The sequence below is a fragment of the Gobius niger genome (genome assembly GCF_951799975.1).
Source record: "Gobius niger genome assembly, chromosome: 24".
Classification (NCBI taxonomy): domain Eukaryota; kingdom Metazoa; phylum Chordata; class Actinopteri; order Gobiiformes; family Gobiidae; genus Gobius; species Gobius niger.
Genome location: NC_136875.1, coordinates 10,245,553 through 10,266,994, shown reverse-complemented (window position 1 = coordinate 10,266,994; position 21,442 = coordinate 10,245,553). Strand labels below are relative to the sequence as shown.

General features: G+C 42.1%; 1 protein-coding gene across 1 annotated transcript; it reads right to left on the bottom strand.

The window, feature by feature from the left end:
* Positions 1–2,269: 2,269 nt before the first annotated feature.
* On the bottom strand, positions 2,270–20,630 carry nab2 (NGFI-A binding protein 2 (EGR1 binding protein 2)). Its single transcript, XM_079582515.1, has 8 exons — positions 20,142–20,630; positions 18,465–18,827; positions 16,324–16,837; positions 15,743–15,876; positions 14,627–14,687; positions 14,426–14,537; positions 13,666–13,851; positions 2,270–2,470 (listed from the first exon to the last, which is right to left on the bottom strand). The coding sequence occupies exons 2-8, from the start codon at positions 18,821–18,823 to the stop codon at positions 2,382–2,384; spliced, it is 1,455 nt and encodes a 484-aa protein (XP_079438641.1). The 5' UTR covers positions 18,824–18,827; positions 20,142–20,630; the 3' UTR covers positions 2,270–2,381.
* Between the last annotated feature and the right edge of the window lie 812 nt (positions 20,631–21,442).

Sequence of the window (21,442 nt, the reverse complement as noted above, 5' to 3'; positions counted from 1 at the left end):
AGGCTACAGTTAGGTAGATATTCCACAAGTCTTGCATGAATAAAAAAGTATAGCTGGAGCCTCTTGAAATTCTAATACAGTACCATAATGAAGAGGTTTTACAATTTCTTGCGTATCCCCGATAATGATACTTCAATTTAGAAAGTTCAGATGATGAAATCAACTGGTGTGTTTGTGTTTAATGACTGTCCTTGATCTTCAAACAGTATTTATGTTTGATTTTCGTGTTCTGACAGTGGGCTCAAGAATTACGAAAAGCTGAACCTTCGCTTGGGCAAATCTAATATCTGAGTAAAATAGAACAATCTTTGACTGTTTTTCATGTTTTTTGAGCAGATGACGCAGGTGAATCATCAGAAACAGGTGCCGCGGTGTTGACGTGATGCTGTTTCTCTCTCGATCTCAGCCAACAGAACGACTCTCTCACTCCGAGCTTTAAAATAACATTTATTGTGATGTAATAAAATAAATAATCTGTGGATCTGCAACATAACAAACCCAAGAGGTCAACGGGGGTCGAGAGAAAAGGCGTGAGATGCACAAGCGGGTTTCTTTACTAAATGAATCTGAAGCTTTAGTTAAAATGACATGGAATAAAACAATGGTTCTCAGCTGGTCTGGCTTTCAAAGGGCCAAATTTTCTACTTGATTATTGCGATAACCACATTTTTTTAGCATCTGCTCTGACTGTTGCCTGCAGCCGATAGTTAATTAAATAGAGGAGAAATGCAACAGTGAATGCCTTGTGGGCTACAGTGGATCTAATGAAGCCTAATATTCTCTATAATAATTCTTTTGCACCAGGAGTAAGCCTCCAGTCGAGAACCACAGAGATAACGTTCAGTCTATGATTGAAGTTGCGCCATTTTACAATAAACATTGTACATTAAACATATTTTTTTCAAAACTACAATCTAATCTTTACCTAAAATTCCAACTTCTAATGTTAGCTGCACAAAGTCTTAGCTTTATGTACACAAAGCTCTATTATAAAGATTTTACAACCTGTACATGAGTGTACATACGAGAAGTGATCACTATGTTTATATGTGAAGACCTTCCCCCACATTTTTCAGCTTACAAAATTCAACATTCGAAGAGCCAAATTCCAAACGGACCCAAAAATCAAGTCAAAGTGCAACCATTCTAGCACACTGCATAAACTACAGCGAGTTGTTTCACAAAGTAATACTGCCACCTGCTGCAGTCAACAAGCCTGACAAGTACAGTACAACAGGACAAGGCAAAGTGGGGCAACATGTCGGGAGCAGTGGTGCAGCGCCCAGAGACCCATCTCTTTTTTTTTGGACTATTGTGCATAGTTTGGGTTGATGGGAGAAATCAGAGCACCGGGAGGAAACTCACACCGACACAAGGAGAACTCTACACAGTAAGGCCGTACTCAGTCTATGTTTGTTCTATTTGCAAATATCAGTAGTTCTCACAGCACTTTTGGACCGGTGTAACTGGAACATACTACACACTATTACAGTATATCTTAAAGGTAGAGTATGTAACATTTTTATATTAACTATGTGTCCCCAGGTATGAGGTCAACATATACAAAACAAATATTCTTTTACTGATAACAATTGTCATGTTGATGTATACACACATACAAAAACTCTACATGGTGTAAAAGGTGTTAGTGTTTATATTTTCATTTTGGTTCTCAAGACGATAATCCAATCAGAGAGCAGAATGAGCCCTGCACGTAGGGTTACTGGATCCTCTGAGTTAAAGTACAGACCTGGAGTAGTACGGTATATCACTTTGTTGATGCAGTTCCAGTAATCACTCTGGTGTTTTCATCTTCTCCTGCTGTAGCGCTCCGATCTGTTCTTCCTGGGTAATATTGTGTCATTCGTAAACCCCAAAATGTTCCCCAACATTTTTAAAGCCCATAATGCATCTATAAATTAGTCCCCAGCTTCCCCCTGTAGAGAGTGTTCCAGGAAAACTCTTATTCAGTCCTGGTGCCTGTGTTTCAGGGTAATTAAAAACATAAAATATCAATGCTGAGTTGCACAAAAGAATGTTTTTGAGTTTGTTGTTAAGAATGATATGTAAATTTTGGAAAAAACAAAACAAAAAAACATAAAGGGACTCTCCTACTTCCACAATCCAGCTCCAATCAAGTCCGTATAAGAGCAAGTGTAGCCTCCAGTACTTAAACCTCAAGGACTGAACTCTGGAGGTTCTTAGTTTTCAAATGAGGAATGGTTGTGTCTTCATCTCGCTAGCTCAAGTTCAGTTGAAGTTCCGCCTTTTAACCACTTGGGGTGCAATGCATCGTACAAACATTACCTTTATGATCCCTTTACCCCAGAAAAAAAGTTCCCTGAAACGTGGGGTCTAATGAAGAAGATGTTTTGTTTGTATTATTTCGCCCGATGGTTGGACTCCTCTTTGGTGACACAGGGGCTGCTGCTTCTGCACACGACCATAGCTCGTCTGTGGTTGTCAGTGTCTGTGGAGAGAAGACAGACCTACAATCAATGACGTTTTCACTTTTTAAAATTTTCTTCTTGACCAGTTCACTAGTGTAAACTATGATAAATACTTACCACACATATTATCCCATCACATTAAGTAATAGTTATAGCATTATTAATAGATTTCGATTCAGAATGCACTAACCACAAATCAAAGAATTAAAGCGACATCATGCAAACTGCAAGCCCGGATTTTGTTGATTAAGGTCTGATCTTGACTTTTGTCAGGCCCAGGTCTGGACTGGACTTGGACTGGTCTCTGGTCTAGATCTGATCTCAGGTTTGGTCTTGGTCTCAATTATGTTTTATAACCTCTGGAAGAGCCAGAGTTTGGCTCACATGAATATATAGTCTGTATTTGAAATTTGAAATAACTTTGTGCGAAAAAAGTGCAAAGAGGCTTTACATACTGTATCTTATGTTTATTAAATAAACTATGCATTTAGTGGCTCTTTCACCCCAAAAAACCTGGAACATTCTTGGAAGATGAACGCTTGGGCTGTTGTGTTGGGATTTAGATGTGTGGCCCAGATGACAGGTAGTCACTGAGTGGACCTGGAGAGCTTGTGTTTCTTCTGAACATCTGTTTCAAGGCTCTTGAAAAGATGTTTCCTTTTTTCGTTTTGGGAGGATGGTTCTGTGAAATCCTGAGGTGGATTTGCAGATGGTTGACTGTGGCCTCGATGAACTGTTCCTCACTACCTAAGAAGAGGGTTGAGGCACAGCCAAACTCCAGCAGCAAGCCTTTAGCGGCTGCTTTGCCAATTGTTTTGAGCTCTTTCGCTCTGAGCTCAATGTTCTCGGCGATCAGGACTCTTCGCTCCACCTCTCCCAGTCGACAAACAAGTTGGACTTGTAGCTCAGCGTCAGGGGACGCTGGGGATTTTTTCAGAAGTTTCTTGACCATGGCTGTGACAACACAGTGGGCTGCTGCTGAGGAGGATTCTGGTGTCACGCTTTTCTCCAGGTAAGAGCAGCTGTGAAGCTGAGCTGACACCTCTGATTAACTCTCTGTTGAAGCAGAAAGGTCCAGTTGAACCAAATCTGATGAGGAACTGTTGTCCTCCGTTTGTTCATTTGGCCGTGGAGCACTGTGGGGCTCTGGGACACTACTGGACATTAGGGAATGCTTGATGATGAACTCATCTGCTGCATAAGGATAGTCCTTAGTCCCAGGACTTGGGATATTCATTGGAAATTAGATTTGTTCAGGTGCAGGAGCAGAAGCCTGTGGCTCCATAAAGTCTTCTGGAGGGATACAGTTCTCTGTAAGACTGACATGGTCCACAGGGATGGTGCCTGGAGCATCTGATTCAGGGAAGTCCTCCCTAAACCTTTCTGGTGGACTTACAGGGTCCGGGTGAGGTGAAAGCTCTTCTAGGTTCGTGGTCTCTGGTTTCAGTAAGTCCATTGTTGGGATGGTGTCTTCAATGGGAATGATCTCTGTAGGATCAGGTATGGTCCGTTGAGTTAAGAACTGTTCTGGTTCATAAGTGGAAACCTCTAGTACAGACCCCTCTGGTGGATTAATGGTGTCTGTACTACTGGTTACAACCTCTGCTGACAGAATCATGGCCTCTTGAGGCATAGGGTCTTCAGCTGGACAAACTGTTCTGTTTCAGATGTGGAGACCTCTGGAAAAGAACCCTCAGCAAGACTTACAGAGTCACATCCAGCTGAATACTGTTCAGGATCAGGGATGGTTCTATCCACTGACACATCTGATAACTTCGATGGGTTAGTCCTTGTCCCTTTCATCAGAGTCTGCTTTACTGGCCTGGGAGAATGGGCTGGTCTGGATGGAGGGGGGAATGTTTGAGGCAGATTGTCCGTTCTCATTTGCTCCCCAAAGCCCATCATTTCCAACATGCGTGCAGCTGTCATGAACTTAGCAGTCTTTTTCTTGTGGGGGGCAGTAGCTTGAAGCGTCATCTCACCTACGCTCACCTCCACTGTGTGCCAACCGACGTTGCCTTTATAATCTGTCTTTATGTCTAATGGAAAGTACTTCAACCAAGGCACTGACAGGATTTTTGTCAAAAAAGAATTATTTTCTTTCCTCAGGGTCCACCAGATCAGTGTGCGGCTTTAACCAATAGGGAGTCACGTTGTCTGGCACTGGGAGCTTCCTAAGTTCTTAAGATAAGATAAGATAAGATAAACCTTTATTAATCTCACAAGGAGAAATTCACTTGTTACAGTCGGCGTTACTTCACAGTCTTATTGTACAGTCTGACAGCAGTGGGGATGAAGGCTTTGCGGTAGCGCTCCGTCCTGCACTGAGGGTGTCTCAGTCTGCCACTGAGAGAGCTGCACAGCTCTTCTACAGTCCCGTGCACAACGTCTTTGGCGGCTTGTAGTTTAGCCTTTTGCTTGGTCGGCCCGGAGCCGGACCCAACAAAATCTCCCACATGCACTTCCATCTGGAAGATTTTCTCATGTGATGTACCGACATGTTTCCCCTCTCTGAATTGTACATGCAGATCATGTACTATTGCCAGATCGTGCAAAACAGTGAGTTCACTTTTGTGAACTTCTTCTGGGATCAATGCCTCCATCGTTGAGGTCACTTCAGTTTGTGGTATCTCCGTCTTCATGTTAGAGATAACTTCCATTTCTCCACCGTAAATTTGGTGAGAAATTAAGTACTGAATAAAAAGTGCCGCTCAGAGTGTGCAGATGTGTGTCTGTCGACTTTCTGGTCAGGAAATACAGTGCTTCACTTACACATAAACTCAGAAGACTAATGACATCATTTAAGATCAAGCATTCTAACGATGAGATCTAGATCTATCGCGAAATGACATCACCACCAGAAGTCCATAGAAACTAATAGTCAGATTATATGCACAAGGAATCGTCATATTTCCCCGTGAAGTACTCAGAACTTTACTAGCCGAATGTTTTTGTGAAGGCCTGACCTCTGCTCATGCCAGTTGAGCCTGGGCAGCATAGTAATCATAGAGCTCTGGGCTGTCGGTGTATACTGCTATACATGAGTGATTTGTTTTTCAGTAAAGTAGAAGTTTTCCAAAATGTTTCTCAACAAAATCAGCCAATAACTTTAGACCTTACTCGAATTATGGACTTTACTACAGTTCAGTTTAGTCAAAGTAATATTTTTGCTGACGAATATTGGATTTAGACTAAATTAAAAGCAGTTAATGAATCTAAAGCTATGACTAAACTATACAGTCTCCAAATATTTTCATTGACCAATAAAAACAAAATCAAAAGAATATTATACATTCAATGCCCAAGTAACAGATCTATCATTAAATCTATAGAGTGTTTGAATATAGACCAATGAGCGGAAAGTTGACTACATTAATTTTGGATTAGGATGAAATTCTACTAATGACTTAAACTAGCCAAACAAAAACTAAAAATATTATTTAACCAAATCTTGACTAACACTAAATGACATTTTGCGTCTATCCTATCAGTAAACCATAAAATTATGAAAAAAGTGAGTACTAATCCTGAAGGGTAACCCTGTCATTGTCAGGCCATTGGCCCAAAGTTTACTAGAAGGTTAAATATGCTGTTTAACTAATACAGTCAGAAATGTCTGTGATGTAACCAGTTGTTTTTAAACTAAAGCTTGAGGGGAATTTTCCAAGAAATTCTCCCACGCTCATGAAGTCATCGTGGTTCGCCCAACACCACCACAAACAGTCATCACTTTACAATAGTCTGAAAAAGTAAGAAAGTATCGGCTTGACCTACACTGTACAGTGCAAAAGTTTTACTCAAGTGTGCGCATACCTGTACCAACATTGTACCATGTAGTTTTTTTTTTACATACAACCCCTTTTGTGCATACATGACTTATTTAGACTTTTCACTCTCATTAAATGTTGAAATTCAACAATAGAATTATGCCGAATATTTAGGGAAAATGTAGTGAAAGGCAGGAGGAGCGAACAGCAGAAGAAAAAAAAAAGACTCTCCACAAAAAAATTGTATAAGTACAATCTTTTGAAAGCTTCCATAAAACATGAAGTCCTTGACTGACATAAAGTCCATCCCTGTCAAGTTGGTCTCATCAGCTTCAGTTTCTCTCTTGTAGCTTCGCAGTGTCAGCAGCTAATGCTAATGCTGCTCTTAGGCAGACACATATAGCAAGAGCTGTCAATCATCATTGAGCTGGTGGATGTTACAACGCCATCCATTACTTTGAAGCGGAGCTTCATAATTAGCCAATCAGAGGCTGCTTTCTAAAAACAGATCTTTAATGGGATTTTCCATTGGGCTTCAGCAGCTCTGAGGGGACTGGGAAGACAACACTGAAACACCTGATATACAACTGACATTCGCACAAAGTTGAAAACACTCTGGTGGATTTATTATGTAGCCTACGCAATTTAATATCTTTGCAAAACAAAATCCATTTTATTTGGCAATTTTTTCAGTAAACATTCAAGTCAAAGAGGAGCTGGTTTGAAGAGAACATGGCCAATGCTAATAACAGGAATGGAATAGACACATTGCATGTCTTTAAGGGCATACGTCAGGTGGTCCAAGGCGGTTCAAATCATGGATCTTTACTTTGGTAAAGACAACTGGGGATCCTTAAAAAATGAAATAAAGAAGAGCTGCTCAACATGAATTTATATGGCGGTCGACAACATTGTGGAAGTTTCAACCTTTTAAGTTACCAGGTGCTTTTGTTTTAGGCTGTGCTGGCAGAAGCCTCTGTGATTTGTCAATTGATTGTTGCATCCTGTGATGTGGGTATGGCATTACCAAACAGTGCAAAAACAATAATTTGCAGACATTGTACTCTCTCTGAAACTGAACAACACAATGATATTTTGTTTAGTTGTTATGTAGCACACCCGACGAAACACAAACCGTGCACACTGCGAGTAGAGTGAATTTACAGATTAACAGTTGCACAGACGTCAATGATCAAACATATGTCCCTCTCTCTTCTCCGCGCTGGACATTTGAGCGGGTATGAAACGACTGTGCCATTTCTCTTCCCACTCCGGTCTTAATCTGTCGCCGTGACTCAGAGCAACGCCCCGAAAATTACCTCCCACGCCTCCGATCGCCCATCCCACCCACTCCCTCTCTTCTTTTAGTCTACTCTCTCCCTCTGTTCTTTCTTTCTCTCAAAATGGGCATTAGAAAAGTTATTCAACATAAAACAAACTGAGTATCATGCACAGGGCTAAAAAACAGACCTTAAACATTCTGTACTTTTTGGGCGCCTCAATATTGATATTTTACATCTTAGTATTTGAAATCATATCCCTGTAGGTAGTAACACTCTATCTAAGATGTAACGGATAAAAGGCACCGTTTTTTTATTCAAATCATCTAAAATGACAATGGAACTGTAAAAAAAATCAAGTTTGTGAATAAAATCTTGCTTATAAACTCATAGAAAGAGGCTGTAACTGTCTGACAAATCATTTTTCTAGGTCATTTTGCTTTCACTTGTGTCGCCTGCTCCGTTGTTGGGCTGATTCTTGTGTCCGTTCGAGGGAAGTTCTGGGTCAAATTGACTGAAAAAAAAAAAAAGATCCGTCTCTTTTCACAACTGAGATCCGGTTCAAACTGTTCACCATAAAGAGCGGTTCGTGCAAAAACCCTTTCACTTGTAGCTTCTGATCTGTCCATGTTTTCTTTTAAAGTTAAGTTAAGCCATAATTAATTGTCAAAGTGGTTAAGTTGTTTAGATTTCTGCTTGGTGATCAACATTTGAATCAACAAAACTCTGTGTTAAATACCGCATTTCTATTATGAGTCAAAGCAAGTGCTCTTAATGTCACAGCAGATATGCACCACTGATATAAAGCACGCTGTCCACACTTCTCTGTCCCTCTGTCTCTCTGATTCTTACTCCACCTTTCTCTTTCTCTGCTGTGCCCACGCTTCATACCCGCCCGCTCTGCGTGACGTCAAAGCCACAGTCACAGGGAGGGGGCGCCTGAGCACTCCACCCACGGAGCACTTCCTCTCCTCCCCCCGCCTGCACCCAACACCAACACCACCTCGATCGCCCACTCACCTACGTCTACCTCCTTCGGCAAACCGTCTCCACTCTCCTCTGTCGCAGCTGCACTTGTCCTACGGTAAGACGGCCGTCCCCCCCTTCTCTAATGTTGTAACTCAAAGGACAAAAGGTCACGTTGCGTAACACTTTGATCCCATGCGGGTGCTGAGGTGGAGGCCAGTGACCGCGGTGACACAATGTGAACATAAGAGCCACATAACGTCTGATCGTCTCATCAATGTGCCCAATGTGTTGAATATTCAAATGCTCCTCCGTTCATCTGCTCAATCTAATCTTTCCAAATGCTTAGAAATGGCAAATGCATTGATTTGTTGCTTTTGCATTAAGTGTAGTATATTGTGTCCTAACTTTCCACAGTAGAATATTTTGTGACCATGTCTGTCCCTCCATATCCCACCGCATCACTTGGCGTTTCCCACTTTCACCACTGTTTGAGGAGGTGGTCACCCGAGATAATGCCAGTGTGAATCCGGTTTAATGCTTTTTAAATATTTAAGGCCTTACTTTTGGCACAGTTGAATGATTGTTTTTAATGATTTTAATGCTTTTCAATGCTCGGTGGAAACCATGAAATTCACTGTTAATAAAAATGCTGAACTTATTCAGTTTCTGTGAATCTCTTCAATACTTTATTGTGTTTTTGGTTTACACAAACATTACTGGAAAAATACGCCAAGTCCCGGGTAAGGATACAAACTAACGTTGTCCATAGATAAAGTATCAATGGCTAAAAATAATCTTTAAAAAAAAAAGTTAGTACAAGTCTAGTTCAGGTCTGGACTCAGACCTGAACTTAAACAGCCACATCAAAGCAATAACATCAGCAGCTTTTTACCATCTGAAAAACATTGCTAAGATCAGAGGAATAGTGTCAAAACCAGACTTAGAGAGACTTATCCATGCATTTGTCTCCAGCAGGTTAGACCAGTCTTTTTCAACCGCTGTGCCGTGAAATATTGTCTGGTGTGCCTTGGGAAATTATCCAATTTCACCTAGTCGTTTTTTTGAAAACAAATGCATTATTATCCACAAATAATGAACCGTTTCCGAGCGTCTGTGTGGTCTAGTGATCGGCAAAGTAACCATATTATACTCTTCCATATCAGGTAGTTGATTTCTTTGAGACAAGAGAATTAGTGATGCATTGAGGCGTTGTGGCTAGTGAGACTATACAGTGTTCCTATTCAAGACACTTTGATGAGAACGACTGAATATAGGCTACAGAGCTAAATTACAACCATATTAGTCCAGTGCTCCGGTCTCTGCACTGGCTTCCTGTCACTCAGAGAATAGAATTTAAAATAGCTCTGCTTGTGCCGTATGAACCACCTCAGGCCCTGAGAGCTTCAGGGAGGGGCCTCCTGGTGGTTCCCAGAGTCAATAATAAACACGGTGAGGCTGCGTTTCAGTTTCATGCAGCTAAAATCTGGAACAGGGAGACAGGCCTCAACTCTGACAATGTTCAAATCCAGGCTGAAAACAGTTCTTTTTGCCCGTGCATATGACTGAAAGTATTTTATCTGCACTCTCGACTTTTACTGTAATTGATTTATTTTATGTTGATTTTTTTTTTTAATTCTATTTGCTTTCTTGTATTTATGTAACTGTGAAGCACTTTGAATTGCCTTGTGCATGAATTGTGCTCTACAAATAAACTTGCCTTGCCTTACAAGTGGTCACTACATGTAGATATATTTAAAGGTTAATTACGCAACTTTTTATGTGAAAATAAAGTTGATATTTGTGCATATTTGAAGTTGTAGTGACCCAGCGGCTGCATGAGTGCTCAATATGGCGCCTTTACTTTCCATCACAGTGATCTCTAAGACGCTCCAGGATCAACAATAATGCATTTAACATTTTGAAATCTCCATCAGTTTATTACTAAGGAATTCTAAACACTTCTGAAGACACAGTCCCAAGCTCTTTAACAAGCGCTAATTATAGTTAGCTAACACTAGCTTGTGACACATCAGCTCCGCTCACACTTGCAATATTTCAGAGGCAATCCCGTCTGAAGAGAATATGCCAGAAGACCAAAGGCCGGACTTTTGCTTAACTCGAGACGATGCAGGAACATGGAGCGTGCTAGTGTTTTGACCTCCAAGACAGTCACATGAAAACGGTCCAATATCTCTATCATTTCTGGGCTTATCCACATGAAACAAAAAACTGGCACAAGTTAAACGCTGCCTTTGCCCATTAAAAGAGACTAGATGTAAGTTGGTCATTTTATTCTCACTACTGCCACCTCAGGTCTTACGTGTAACTGCAGCTTCTATATTAAGCTCGTGCATGACGGCACTTCGGACCGAATTGACAACTTTTTGAGTGACAGTGCAGGATTTTAGAGGCAGATGTGAACAGGTCTGAGCTCATTCTACACATTAGGACATGGCTGGAACATGTAGGAGGAAGGAAATATTTAATTTTAACATTTTTAAACTCCATTAGTCCCTTTAAATAAGATGAAATATTAAAAAGTGATTATTTAGCAAACAACCATAAGGGGAAACATCTTTGCAATGATCAAACTATTGCATGCAGCCAGTAGTCTTTGTTGTCTTATTATAGGCTATGTATAAAATTCACAAACCACACATGAAACCTGGACTACAATTCTGATTGCAATAATTGCCAACAAGAAAAAAACATTGTGTTGTGTTGATTTATAAAAGTGCATCCAGTGATAAAGTTTGGTAGTGTAAGGTGCTTTTGTATTGCGAGACTATTCTGGGACTGTGGCACAGTCTCTCTTCTCTGCAGTTTATGCACTTCTCTCCCTGTAACTCGTGTGAGGTTGTGAGATGTGTAATTTTCAGTCTGCGCGGTTCAAACGGAGGCGGCGCGATCCTGACTCACTCCAGTTCAAGCTGTCGGCCTATCAAATATTCATCGTTGCAGTAAAGGTTACGGGGGGAAGCACTGTCAATGAGATTTTCAATATGAAAACCTATGACTGGCTCAGTCATAGGTTTTCATATTGTTAGGTGTCTAACTCAATGAGCCTTTAACCACACTACTGTTCTCTAATAGGCTACATCTGCTGGATGTTGTGTTAAAAGTGCCTCCATTACAAATCTTTTCAATCAAATGAAGCGATACCTGTTTTAGTCATGAATTAGGGCTTAGTTAGTGCTCAAGACAGAGCGAGTCCAAACAAGACTTAAAAATAGTTCTCAAGAGAGAGCGAATCTAAACAAGACTTAAAAATGCATATAACTGAAAGTATTTTATCTACACTCTTGCCTCTTACTGTAATTGATTAATTCTATGTTGATGTTTTTATTGATTGTATTTGTTTTCATATAATTATGCAACTGTGAAGCACTTTGAATTGCCTTGTGTATGAATTGTGCTCTACAAATAAACTTGCCTTGCCTAGTTAATTAGAGCACTTTACCTGTTTTCCAGACATTAGCTGAAAATGCACATTATTCCTGACAATTGCGCCCCCTGTGTGTTCTTGAGAGCTGTTCAGTCACTTTATTGTGAGATTAATAAAGTCCTATCTTATCTTATTTTAGCTAGAATATCTATGGCCACAGTATCAAAAAGTACTTTAAACGTCCTTTGTTTGTTCATCCATGTATAACTACATTTGTACAATGCTTGATGTTTCCTGTAGTATGACTTAAAACTGGCCTCTCCAATCTCATCTGAAGCTAAGCAGGCATCCCGACTGGCAGCTGCGCTTCCACGAGGGCAGCTGTGGCTACATACAAAGCCTACCACTGAGTTTCCCAGAGTGCTCGTTCTCTGCACTTCCTTGATTTGGTCCTGGGCGTGTATTATGAGCGGTGCTTATGAGAAAAGGTAAATACTAGCTAGTTTATTCCTCTAAATAATAATTGAGTTAGTCCTGATCAAAGCTTTCCCTTGAGCATGTGGATCTCGATGGTCCAACGCTGTGCTGTGTATTTGCCCTGCTGACAAATGTAGGAAGTGCCATGTTCCCCACCACAGTGTTTTATCGACGTTTCTATCAACGTGCAGCTATAAGGGGAAACTTAGAGCTAATAAAAGCACTATACCATTTTAAGTATGTGACTAGAAGATACCCCAGGACATTTTACCATGTAATTATAACACCAGGGTGTAAACCTATTATTGCTGCTGCTGCTGCTGCTGGGAAAAGGGAAATGAGATTAAAAACAATAATTGCAACAGGCAAACAAGCCAAGGATCAGAACACATTAGTGAAGGGGTCTTGACTGGAAACTTCATGGTTTATTACTCTATGTAACAGTGGGAGGAAAATGTATGTGAACGCTTTCTCACATTCCCAAACAATTACATGTGATCATATTTTTTTAGTTTACACGTAAACGTTCACCGGACAGGGAGGAATAAGTAGCTGAACCCCATAAATCTCGCTGAACTGCAGCAGTTTGGTAAAGAGGAATGGTTCAAGATTCATTCTGATCATTGTGAGCGTCAAATCTGCAGCTGCAGGAAATCAGTTGTTGCTAAAGAAGGATCAGCCAGCTATTTAATACAAGGGACAACGTGCTAGCATCAATAGAACGATGAATTCACAAGTTTATCAAGATGTTTTGCAGAAAAACCTGAGACATTCATAACAGTGTGGAATAAGTAAGTGAACCCCTATAAAAAGCTGGCGGACCCTTCTTTTGCAGCAATAAATGCCTTTCTCTAGTTGCAGATTAGACGCTCACAACAATCAGGATGAATCTTGGACCATTCCCCTTTACAAAACTGCGGCAGTTCAGCGAGATTCACTTTCTTTTTCCTCCCTGTCCTGTGAATGTTTGCGTGTTATGGCCATTAAAAATATGATAAAACGCAATTGTTTTGGTGGTATTAGTTTAAGCAGACACTGTTTATCCATTCTTATTATTGAAATGTGAGAAAGTCCAAAGCGTTCACAAGCATTTCCTCCCACTGTAGCTCTTGAATCGGCTTGTGTTTTGAGAGCAGAAGAGAGAAAACACTATGCAGAATGCAATATTACTGAAACATGTGTGAAAAAAAAATACCACTCCAGGGCCGTTGATGAGGATTCATTATAATATGACTAGAAGCTCAAGTGGCGTAACACAAGGTAATACAAGGTAAACTTTTCCATAACCCTTTATTATGAATTCCACAGTGTAAATATGTCATTGTCAGATTGATCACCTGTTGTGTGGTTCCCCTCGGGCGCCAGGCTGATCTTGGCGGCGCGGTCGTGGGACACCATCCTGGCCAACCGCAGCCCCTCGTCCATCAGAGTCTGCTGCATCATGTGACGGCTCCAGCTCGTGTGGTTGGACGAGTCGTTGTGTGGGCGGGGGGACGGCGACTTGTTGCACTGCGATCCTACGTCTGAATATGGTTTTAAACACAAAGTCTTGGTTATTGCTATGAAATTATTATCAAACATCCAAATGATCCTATGCTGGCCGCGTTATTAGGCACATGTTAAAGGAATAGGCCACCGTTTTTACATACTGAGATATGTTCTTACCTTAGCTTTGATGAGTTCTGCACATTGTTTAATTTTGTGTCATTATACTTTGTAGTGTAACACTTCACGTAACCATATTTAAATAGGGAAAACGTGGAAGAGCTTGGTAGCTTCTATCTTGACCTGTTTTGGAGCTATAGAGGAGAGGGGGAGAGGCTAAATGCTAACGCCGTCTGCGCTGTGTTTACGTGATTGAAGGCACGGGTGAAGATCAGACAGGTCCTAAAGAACTCGTCAAAGCTAAGGTAAGAACATATCTCAGTATGTAAAAACGGTGGCTTATTCCTTTAATACTGAGGTTAAGGTTGACCTCTTGTGTGTGTTTTTAATCCCCGCTGTTCAGCAAGATGCTCCATTACTCCATAGATAATTGCATTTTATTCATTAGGGATGTACCTCATAAAGCGGCCAGTGTCAGTATTTGAACTTTACCGTGTGAGACACTGTCCAAACTCTCTGCAGATAAACTGTCTTCATCGTTCCGTTGGTTCAGACTGTCCGGACCGTCCCCGCCCAGAAGAGACAAATTTTCCGGCACCAAAACCTTAAACACCACACAAATCTGGAGTTGATCATCAGTTTCAATGCCATAGAGTGTGTCAATGATATTCATGACAGTATCTATCTACGTACATCGTGTCTTGGTCTCTTCAAAGGCAGTATGTTGTTCTCAGATTGTCGTTCTGGAGTTGCTCTGCAAAATATTTCAAAATATCAATACCTTGTCAGTCACATACAATCTTCATTCAAATGGATAGATTCTGAATGCTCTACCAAGTATTACACAAGTGCAATTCGGCTACTTTATAAGTAAAAACTGGAAAATATATTTTAATCATTTCAAGTAAGTTTCATTTACTTTGATATATTGACAGCTGCAAATTCAGCCGGGAGGCGGAGGGAGAAAAGTCAGCGTTTTCTGGCTAGAAATACGGATTTTATTTTGAGTTTATCCCATAAAGCAAAGACTTTGTTGAGTTATTTATAATGCATTGGTCACTACTTTATCCATCAGTTCGTAAACACTGACATAGTTTTACTAACTCGTCTAATGATTTATGACACTGCGCACCATCACTGTGTCTGGTTAAGTCAGGATTGGATGAAGGAATTTACATTAACGGCACTGAGATGAATATTTTGGGCAAAGGCATTAAAAGTATGGATTTGTAATAATAATCAAAGCTGTTACTAACAAAACTGCTACACACAGGCCTTGAGTCATAAGCATTTGTTTGTTTTCAGTAACTGAGTTCAGGTGCAGCACACACATGCACCCGAGGCATCAAATAGCACAAAAACACGTTTTAAAAAGTATTTTAATTGTGTTTTAGCCATTTAATGGACCAAGTTTATACACTGTACATTTATGCACCAGGACAGAATTCAAACATTCTGCCAGTGGAGAACAGCAACCGCGTTACTGACATCAACTGTATGATGTCTTGAAGTATTACAGGGATACAGGGTGTCAAAATATATTGTCCAAACTCGACTAAACATGTTCATGGTCTAAATGATGAAGAAAGTAAATGTTACAGAAATAATCAAGGATGTATAAACAATTGCTTTACAGTGTGCAGTCGTTAAAAAGTGTTTTTATACATTTTATAATAAGATGTTGCAAAATTAAGAATACGAAATGCAGCTTTATTACACAAAGTGACAATCAGTAGAAGTCCGCTGGGGTCATTTGGTCGTCGGTCACTCTGTTTAAAAGCACCCTCGCGCCATGAGGGCCGATCTTACCTGGTGTGTTTGAGAGTGGAGGTGTAGGCACATTTTCTGGCCACCTGTCGCGCCAAGGAGAACAACTCGACTCGCCTGAGCAGCAGAGCGTTGTCCCTTATGCAGAACTGGGCGGCTGCTTCGTTTATGATCAGCTGTCAAAGGAAAGATTCAGTTGCATTAGCATTTGTTATTAGCATTAGCTTAGCGGCTAAGCTAGGCTTTTGTGCATAAATTACTTGTGGTGTGCGATGTGTTTAGCTGAGCCTCGTGTGATTATTACTGGGACATATCAAATGTTGGGATTCATATTAGCATCTGGCATGTACACAACAATGAAAATCAGGGTGGGGGGCGGGGTTTTGCGCCCATGGGTGGGAAAAAAGAGTGTCCGTGTAACAAAAAAGCAGACTAGTTTTTGTTAGCACTGCTGTAACAATGACTCTTACTGAAAAGTAAAACTCATTGCTGTGAAAAAAACTGTGATTTCATATGCTCCCTCTTTCATTGTTGTACACAAAACAAAACAAAAATCAGGTATAGAGCCTTTAATTTAAGCGCTCTTAGATATTGTAGTAGCTTGGCGGTAAAACGTCCATCACCTCATGATGCGTGAGCTGCTTGCCCTCTCTCCTTTTGGAATCAAATCGTCCATAGATCAGACTGTACTTCCTAATCTCCTCCTCCTTGTTCACGTCGTCGGCCTCCATTTTGAAAATATGTCCCACGGTCTTTGCCATTTTCTTGTTCATCCTGAGCAGAGTCTTCACCTCTGTGGGGTCTGATCGAGGCAGCGTCCTTAGCAGTCTGTCTACTGCGTCCACCACCGCTTTGGCTGTGTCCAGGTCGAGCTGCCCCCCTGACCAGACCATCAAAGCGGAGGAGCCGGGGGAGGCCGAGGGTCCGGCTGGGGGGCAGGCGGAGATCAGAGGGGGGCTGGGTGCATCCTCGTCCGGGCCGGAGGGGCAGTTGTTGTCCTGGTCAGGGCAGAGCCAGTGGGGTTCCATGGGGGAGAGCTTGTCTCGGTAGTGGGTGTCCGGTGGCTGGGGTGAGGGCTGGGAGCAGGGGCTTCGGGGGCTGCCACTGTGCATGGGCGTCAGACACGCCCGGTCCTCCCTGGAAACACACAAGTTTCAAGTTTAATGGTTTTGTATAGCCCAATATCACGACAGAAGTCGCCTCACAGGGCTGCACCAAACATCAAGGCAATAAAACAGTGCAATAAATATGACAATTAAAAGTTCAGGTAAATATAATGGCAAATATAATGTCCAATAGGAGGTAGCGACGAGCGGCGTGGGTGTCCCCCGTCCTTAGACTCTCCAGCACAGCAAGGAAAAACTCAAAAACCCGGCAGGAGAAAAGAGAAACCTTGGGGAGAACCACAGAAGGAGAGATCCATTCCCATGGACGGCCAGGGTATAGAGACCCAGGGCCGAAGGATCCCTCAGCAGACACACACACTGTTAAATGAGCAACAGTTCCAGACAATTGCTTGTGGAACGGATAGATAGCTAAAGCATCTCTGGCCACCACAGATCACACAGTGTATATCGGTTGTGTTAGAAAAGTGAATAAATAATTGTAAAGCACACTGCAAACATATTTACACATTTAACTTCTGTATGCCGACTCATCATTATTTGAGGCCACCAACAGTGGTGTCATCTGCAAATTTAATGACGTGGTTGTTGCTGTGAGTGGCAGTGCAGTCGTGAGTAGGAAGTGTGAACAATAATGGGCTCAGTGCACACCCTTGAGGTGAGCCTGTGCTCACTGTTATTGTTTTGACTGTCTCTCTGTGAAAAAGTCCAGAATCCACCTGCACACTCCCGACTCCAGACACAGCAATGGCAACTTCTCCACTACCTGTCGAGGAAGGATGGTTTAAAATGCTGAGCTGAAGTAAAGCAGCAGTATCCTGACATACATGTTCCTGTCCTTCAGATGTGACAGAACCCGGTGGATCAGGGTGGAGACGGCATCCTCTGTCGAGCGGTTCTCCCTGTACGCAAACTGAAGCTGGTCCAAGTTTGGCTGGAAGGTGTGACCTTATGTGTGCCATAACCAGACGCTCGAAACATTTCATGGCTACGGGGGTCAGGGCTACAGGACAATAGTCGTTCATTGAAGATGGATTCGGCTTCTTGGGCACTGGGTCAATGGTGGGACTTTTTAGACAGGTGGGAAACACAAGCCCAGCTGAGAGACAGATTAAAAATGTCTGCAAAAACATCCATTACCTTTAAGCCTGGGACATTGTCAGGTCCAGCAGCCTTTCGTGGATTGATTTGAGCAAAGACCCCCTTTACACTGTCAGCTGTCAAATGCAGTGTCTGGTTGTCAGTGGGTTGAAAAATCATCTTTGTGAAAGCCAGGCAAAATGTGCCGTACAATTTTTATTTTTTAACTCATTGATTTATTTGAAAAGTGACAATGCGTATTATGTGCCAGTTTTAGCTATTGAAACTAGTTTTCATATGTAGTCCCTGGGCAAATGCCAGCAACAAACAATGTACAAAGACAAGACATAATCATCAGGAGTCTCCAGGCCAGGGCCAGCTGACTGAAGATGCTCTCCTATCCCTGTTCTCCTTATAGCTGCTTCAACATGCGTTTATGAACTGTGGTCCATTTTCTTTACATATTTTTTACACTGTTGCTTGTTTGAACCGAGGGTTTGAGAGCAAGGTCCTTACATTTCATGAAACTTACATAAAAATATTGAATCAGTCCCACTCACCTGTCACATGGGGACCCAGGCTGCCCGTTGCTCAGGCTCTTCGGGCGGCCCGCTCCTGTCCCGTCCACCTTGAACATGGGCAGCCCCCCGAGCGGGACAGAGGACACGGGCTGGTTAAACAAGGCGGGATTGGCCGCCCAGTCCCTGAGTGCCTTCTGCAGCCGCCGCACATGCAGAGGCTTAGTGGCCATCCCGACCAGAGCCATGATCTCCAGAAACTCCTCCTCCGCAGCCTCGCACAGCTGCTGCACGTCGTCGCCGCCCTGCTGGATGAACGTGTCATAGTAGGACAGCAGGTTGGCCCTCTGGAGAACCCGGTACAACTGCAGCTCGCCCAGCGTCCGAGGAAGAGACATCATGAGACTGAAGAGGAGGGAGAGGAAACGAGGAGAGTTGATTTAGTTTCTTTTGTTTTACCTCTAGTTTACTCCCACCCATCTAAGGGTTCAGGAAGTAAAGAACAATTTTGAGTATTTGGCATTTTATTTTCGCTGTGGTGGTCAGTATTTAGCACATAGCTGATTAGCCTCTTTTGTGCGTCCTAATGAACTCATGATAGGCTATTTCAATGACTCTAAACGTCCACGGAGATTTTGAGTAGGATATTTAAGTCCTGAACCAGAGCACAAACAGTGGACAGTTCCATAGTCCAATAGTAGACCTTTAATAACACTGGTTTAGATCTGGTGGTACTTGGAAAGCCAATTAGTTTCATGACTCTTGGTGTCAAATGTTAAGAGAACCTCTGCTTGAGACTGATGGGTAGATTAAGTTGTAAGGAGCAATTTAAACAACCTCTTCTAGACCACCAGGATAGGGGGGGACTGGGGCCGATTGTCACACGTTTTAAAGAGTCCACAGTTCATCAACAGAGCGTCCCACAAAAGTCACACTTACACTCAACGAGAGCTTAAACCCTTGAGTAAAAAGCCCTGACAGTGGTACCGGCAAACAGAGGTGACTCACAGTTGTTCAAACTCTTTTGGAATACTAAAACTTACACATTGTTTGAAGGTAAAAGGCTTGGGTTCTGTATGAAATCACAATGAGGCTAACTCAACCAAAACAAAATCAACTCCAACATGGTCCAAAATAATCTCTAAAGCTCAGCAACATGTTTTTGCCCAACTCCTATCCATTTCTTTTCAACTGTAATTTCTCAAATGACCAGGTTCGACCTTGATTTTGAACCACATATTATCTCCCACAGTCCCCGCCCACTGTTTGGTAATTACAAATCACTTTATCTGCAGATGTTAAAGAGAGACACCGCAAATTTTCTTTTCTTTTTTGCCATTGTATTATCTCAACATCATGTCATTCCACCTAGAAACAGAGAAATTGACAAATCTAACCCATGAGGTGTTTTGGAACCAACTTTGCCCATATTTTTATGTATAGAATTAATGCACAAATTAAATAAACCAAGAATTTCTAACACAATGTCAAAGAACAGAAACCTGCATTTGCATTTTACATGTATTTACTTTACAGCCAAGCAAATTTGAAGAGATACATTTGATCATCATCATTTCTCAAACGACCCATAGTGTAAATTAGACAACACACTACAGAATATGGCTTGTAACGGAATCCAAGTAGCTTTATTACGCATTACAATTACGCATGCGAAGAAGAAGCACATCTGTTACGCTGTATGCAAAACCAAGCCCTCACCTTGTTCCTCTCAGGTACACGGACTGGCTGAGAGGGGACCGGCGCGTGATTACGCAGATCGGGTCTCCCCAACGATCGATGACACGAGCTCCTACGGCGTTCTGACGCGCACGGGTGGACAAAAATAGTTTGAGTTATCCCCATAAAACCAAAAAAATCGACCCCAAAAACGCCAGGTTATACCGAGAGAAAAACACACGGTGGAGTGTTGTTTGATTACCTTGCAGTTTTTTGTTTTTTTTTTGGGTCCAAACCGTCCTCGCGCGTTGAGTGAATCCCCGGTTTGTCGTCGGCTACAGTCACTGGCAGAAATCCTCCGCGGGCGCACCGTATTGGTTGCTGGCTGCCTTTTTTGCTGTGTGTGTGGGCTGGAGAATGGCGGGGGCGGACTGCAGCACGCCATCTGACCGAAAAAGAGCCTTCCTCTCCCGGTAGAGAGGCGGCTTTCAAATTGGAGCTGTGGGTGGTGGGCGTGGGGGGGGGATGAAATGAACCCTCTGCTGCGTCTTTCAAGATCGAGCGCTCCTTCTTTATGCCGCTGCAGCAGGGGGTTCCCACAGTTAGTGACACATTATAAACTGATGCTCATTCAACCATTCGAGATATAAAGTTTAAGATCTCATATTTAACATTCTAGCTTGGCAATAGGCTTTCAGCAGACTCTGAAAGGACATGCTCTGTTGAGACAATTTGAGTGCTGAAATGCTCACAAGATATGAGTTATTATTATTTATTTTTTTTTAACTTATTGACTATTGTGGTTGTCATGTCCCTCAGGAGAACAAACACATGATGTGACCATGATGTGCAGTAAAAACAAATGAATGTTGCCTGATTCTGATTCCCTCCCCTGCCTTAGAGCAAAGTCCCGAGTTCGACTCCCTTACTGGGTTGGTCTTTCAGTGTGGAGCTGGCATGTTCTCGTCGAGTGTGGGTGGGTTTTCCTATTTCCCCCATACCAAGCAAAGCATGCACATTCACATTGAAAGGTTGCCCCAGTGGCAAGTGCTCTATGGGGACAATAAAGTGTAAAAGTCTAAATTATGAAATGAATATCAGGCTTATATTCTATGCATGATATTCTATTGTTGATACGGAAGCACAGTTATTTTAGACTCAAAGCACTTTACATCAAGGATGTAGTCACCCATTCACACTCACAATCACACTTATTCATGCGCCAGCGTGGGCAAAGTGGGTAGAGTGCCTTGCCCATGGATACAATGGCAATGATCAAAACCCTAACCTGCATAAAAATAAAAAAAAGAACAGACAATGGCCTGTGGAGCAGTCTTTGAAAG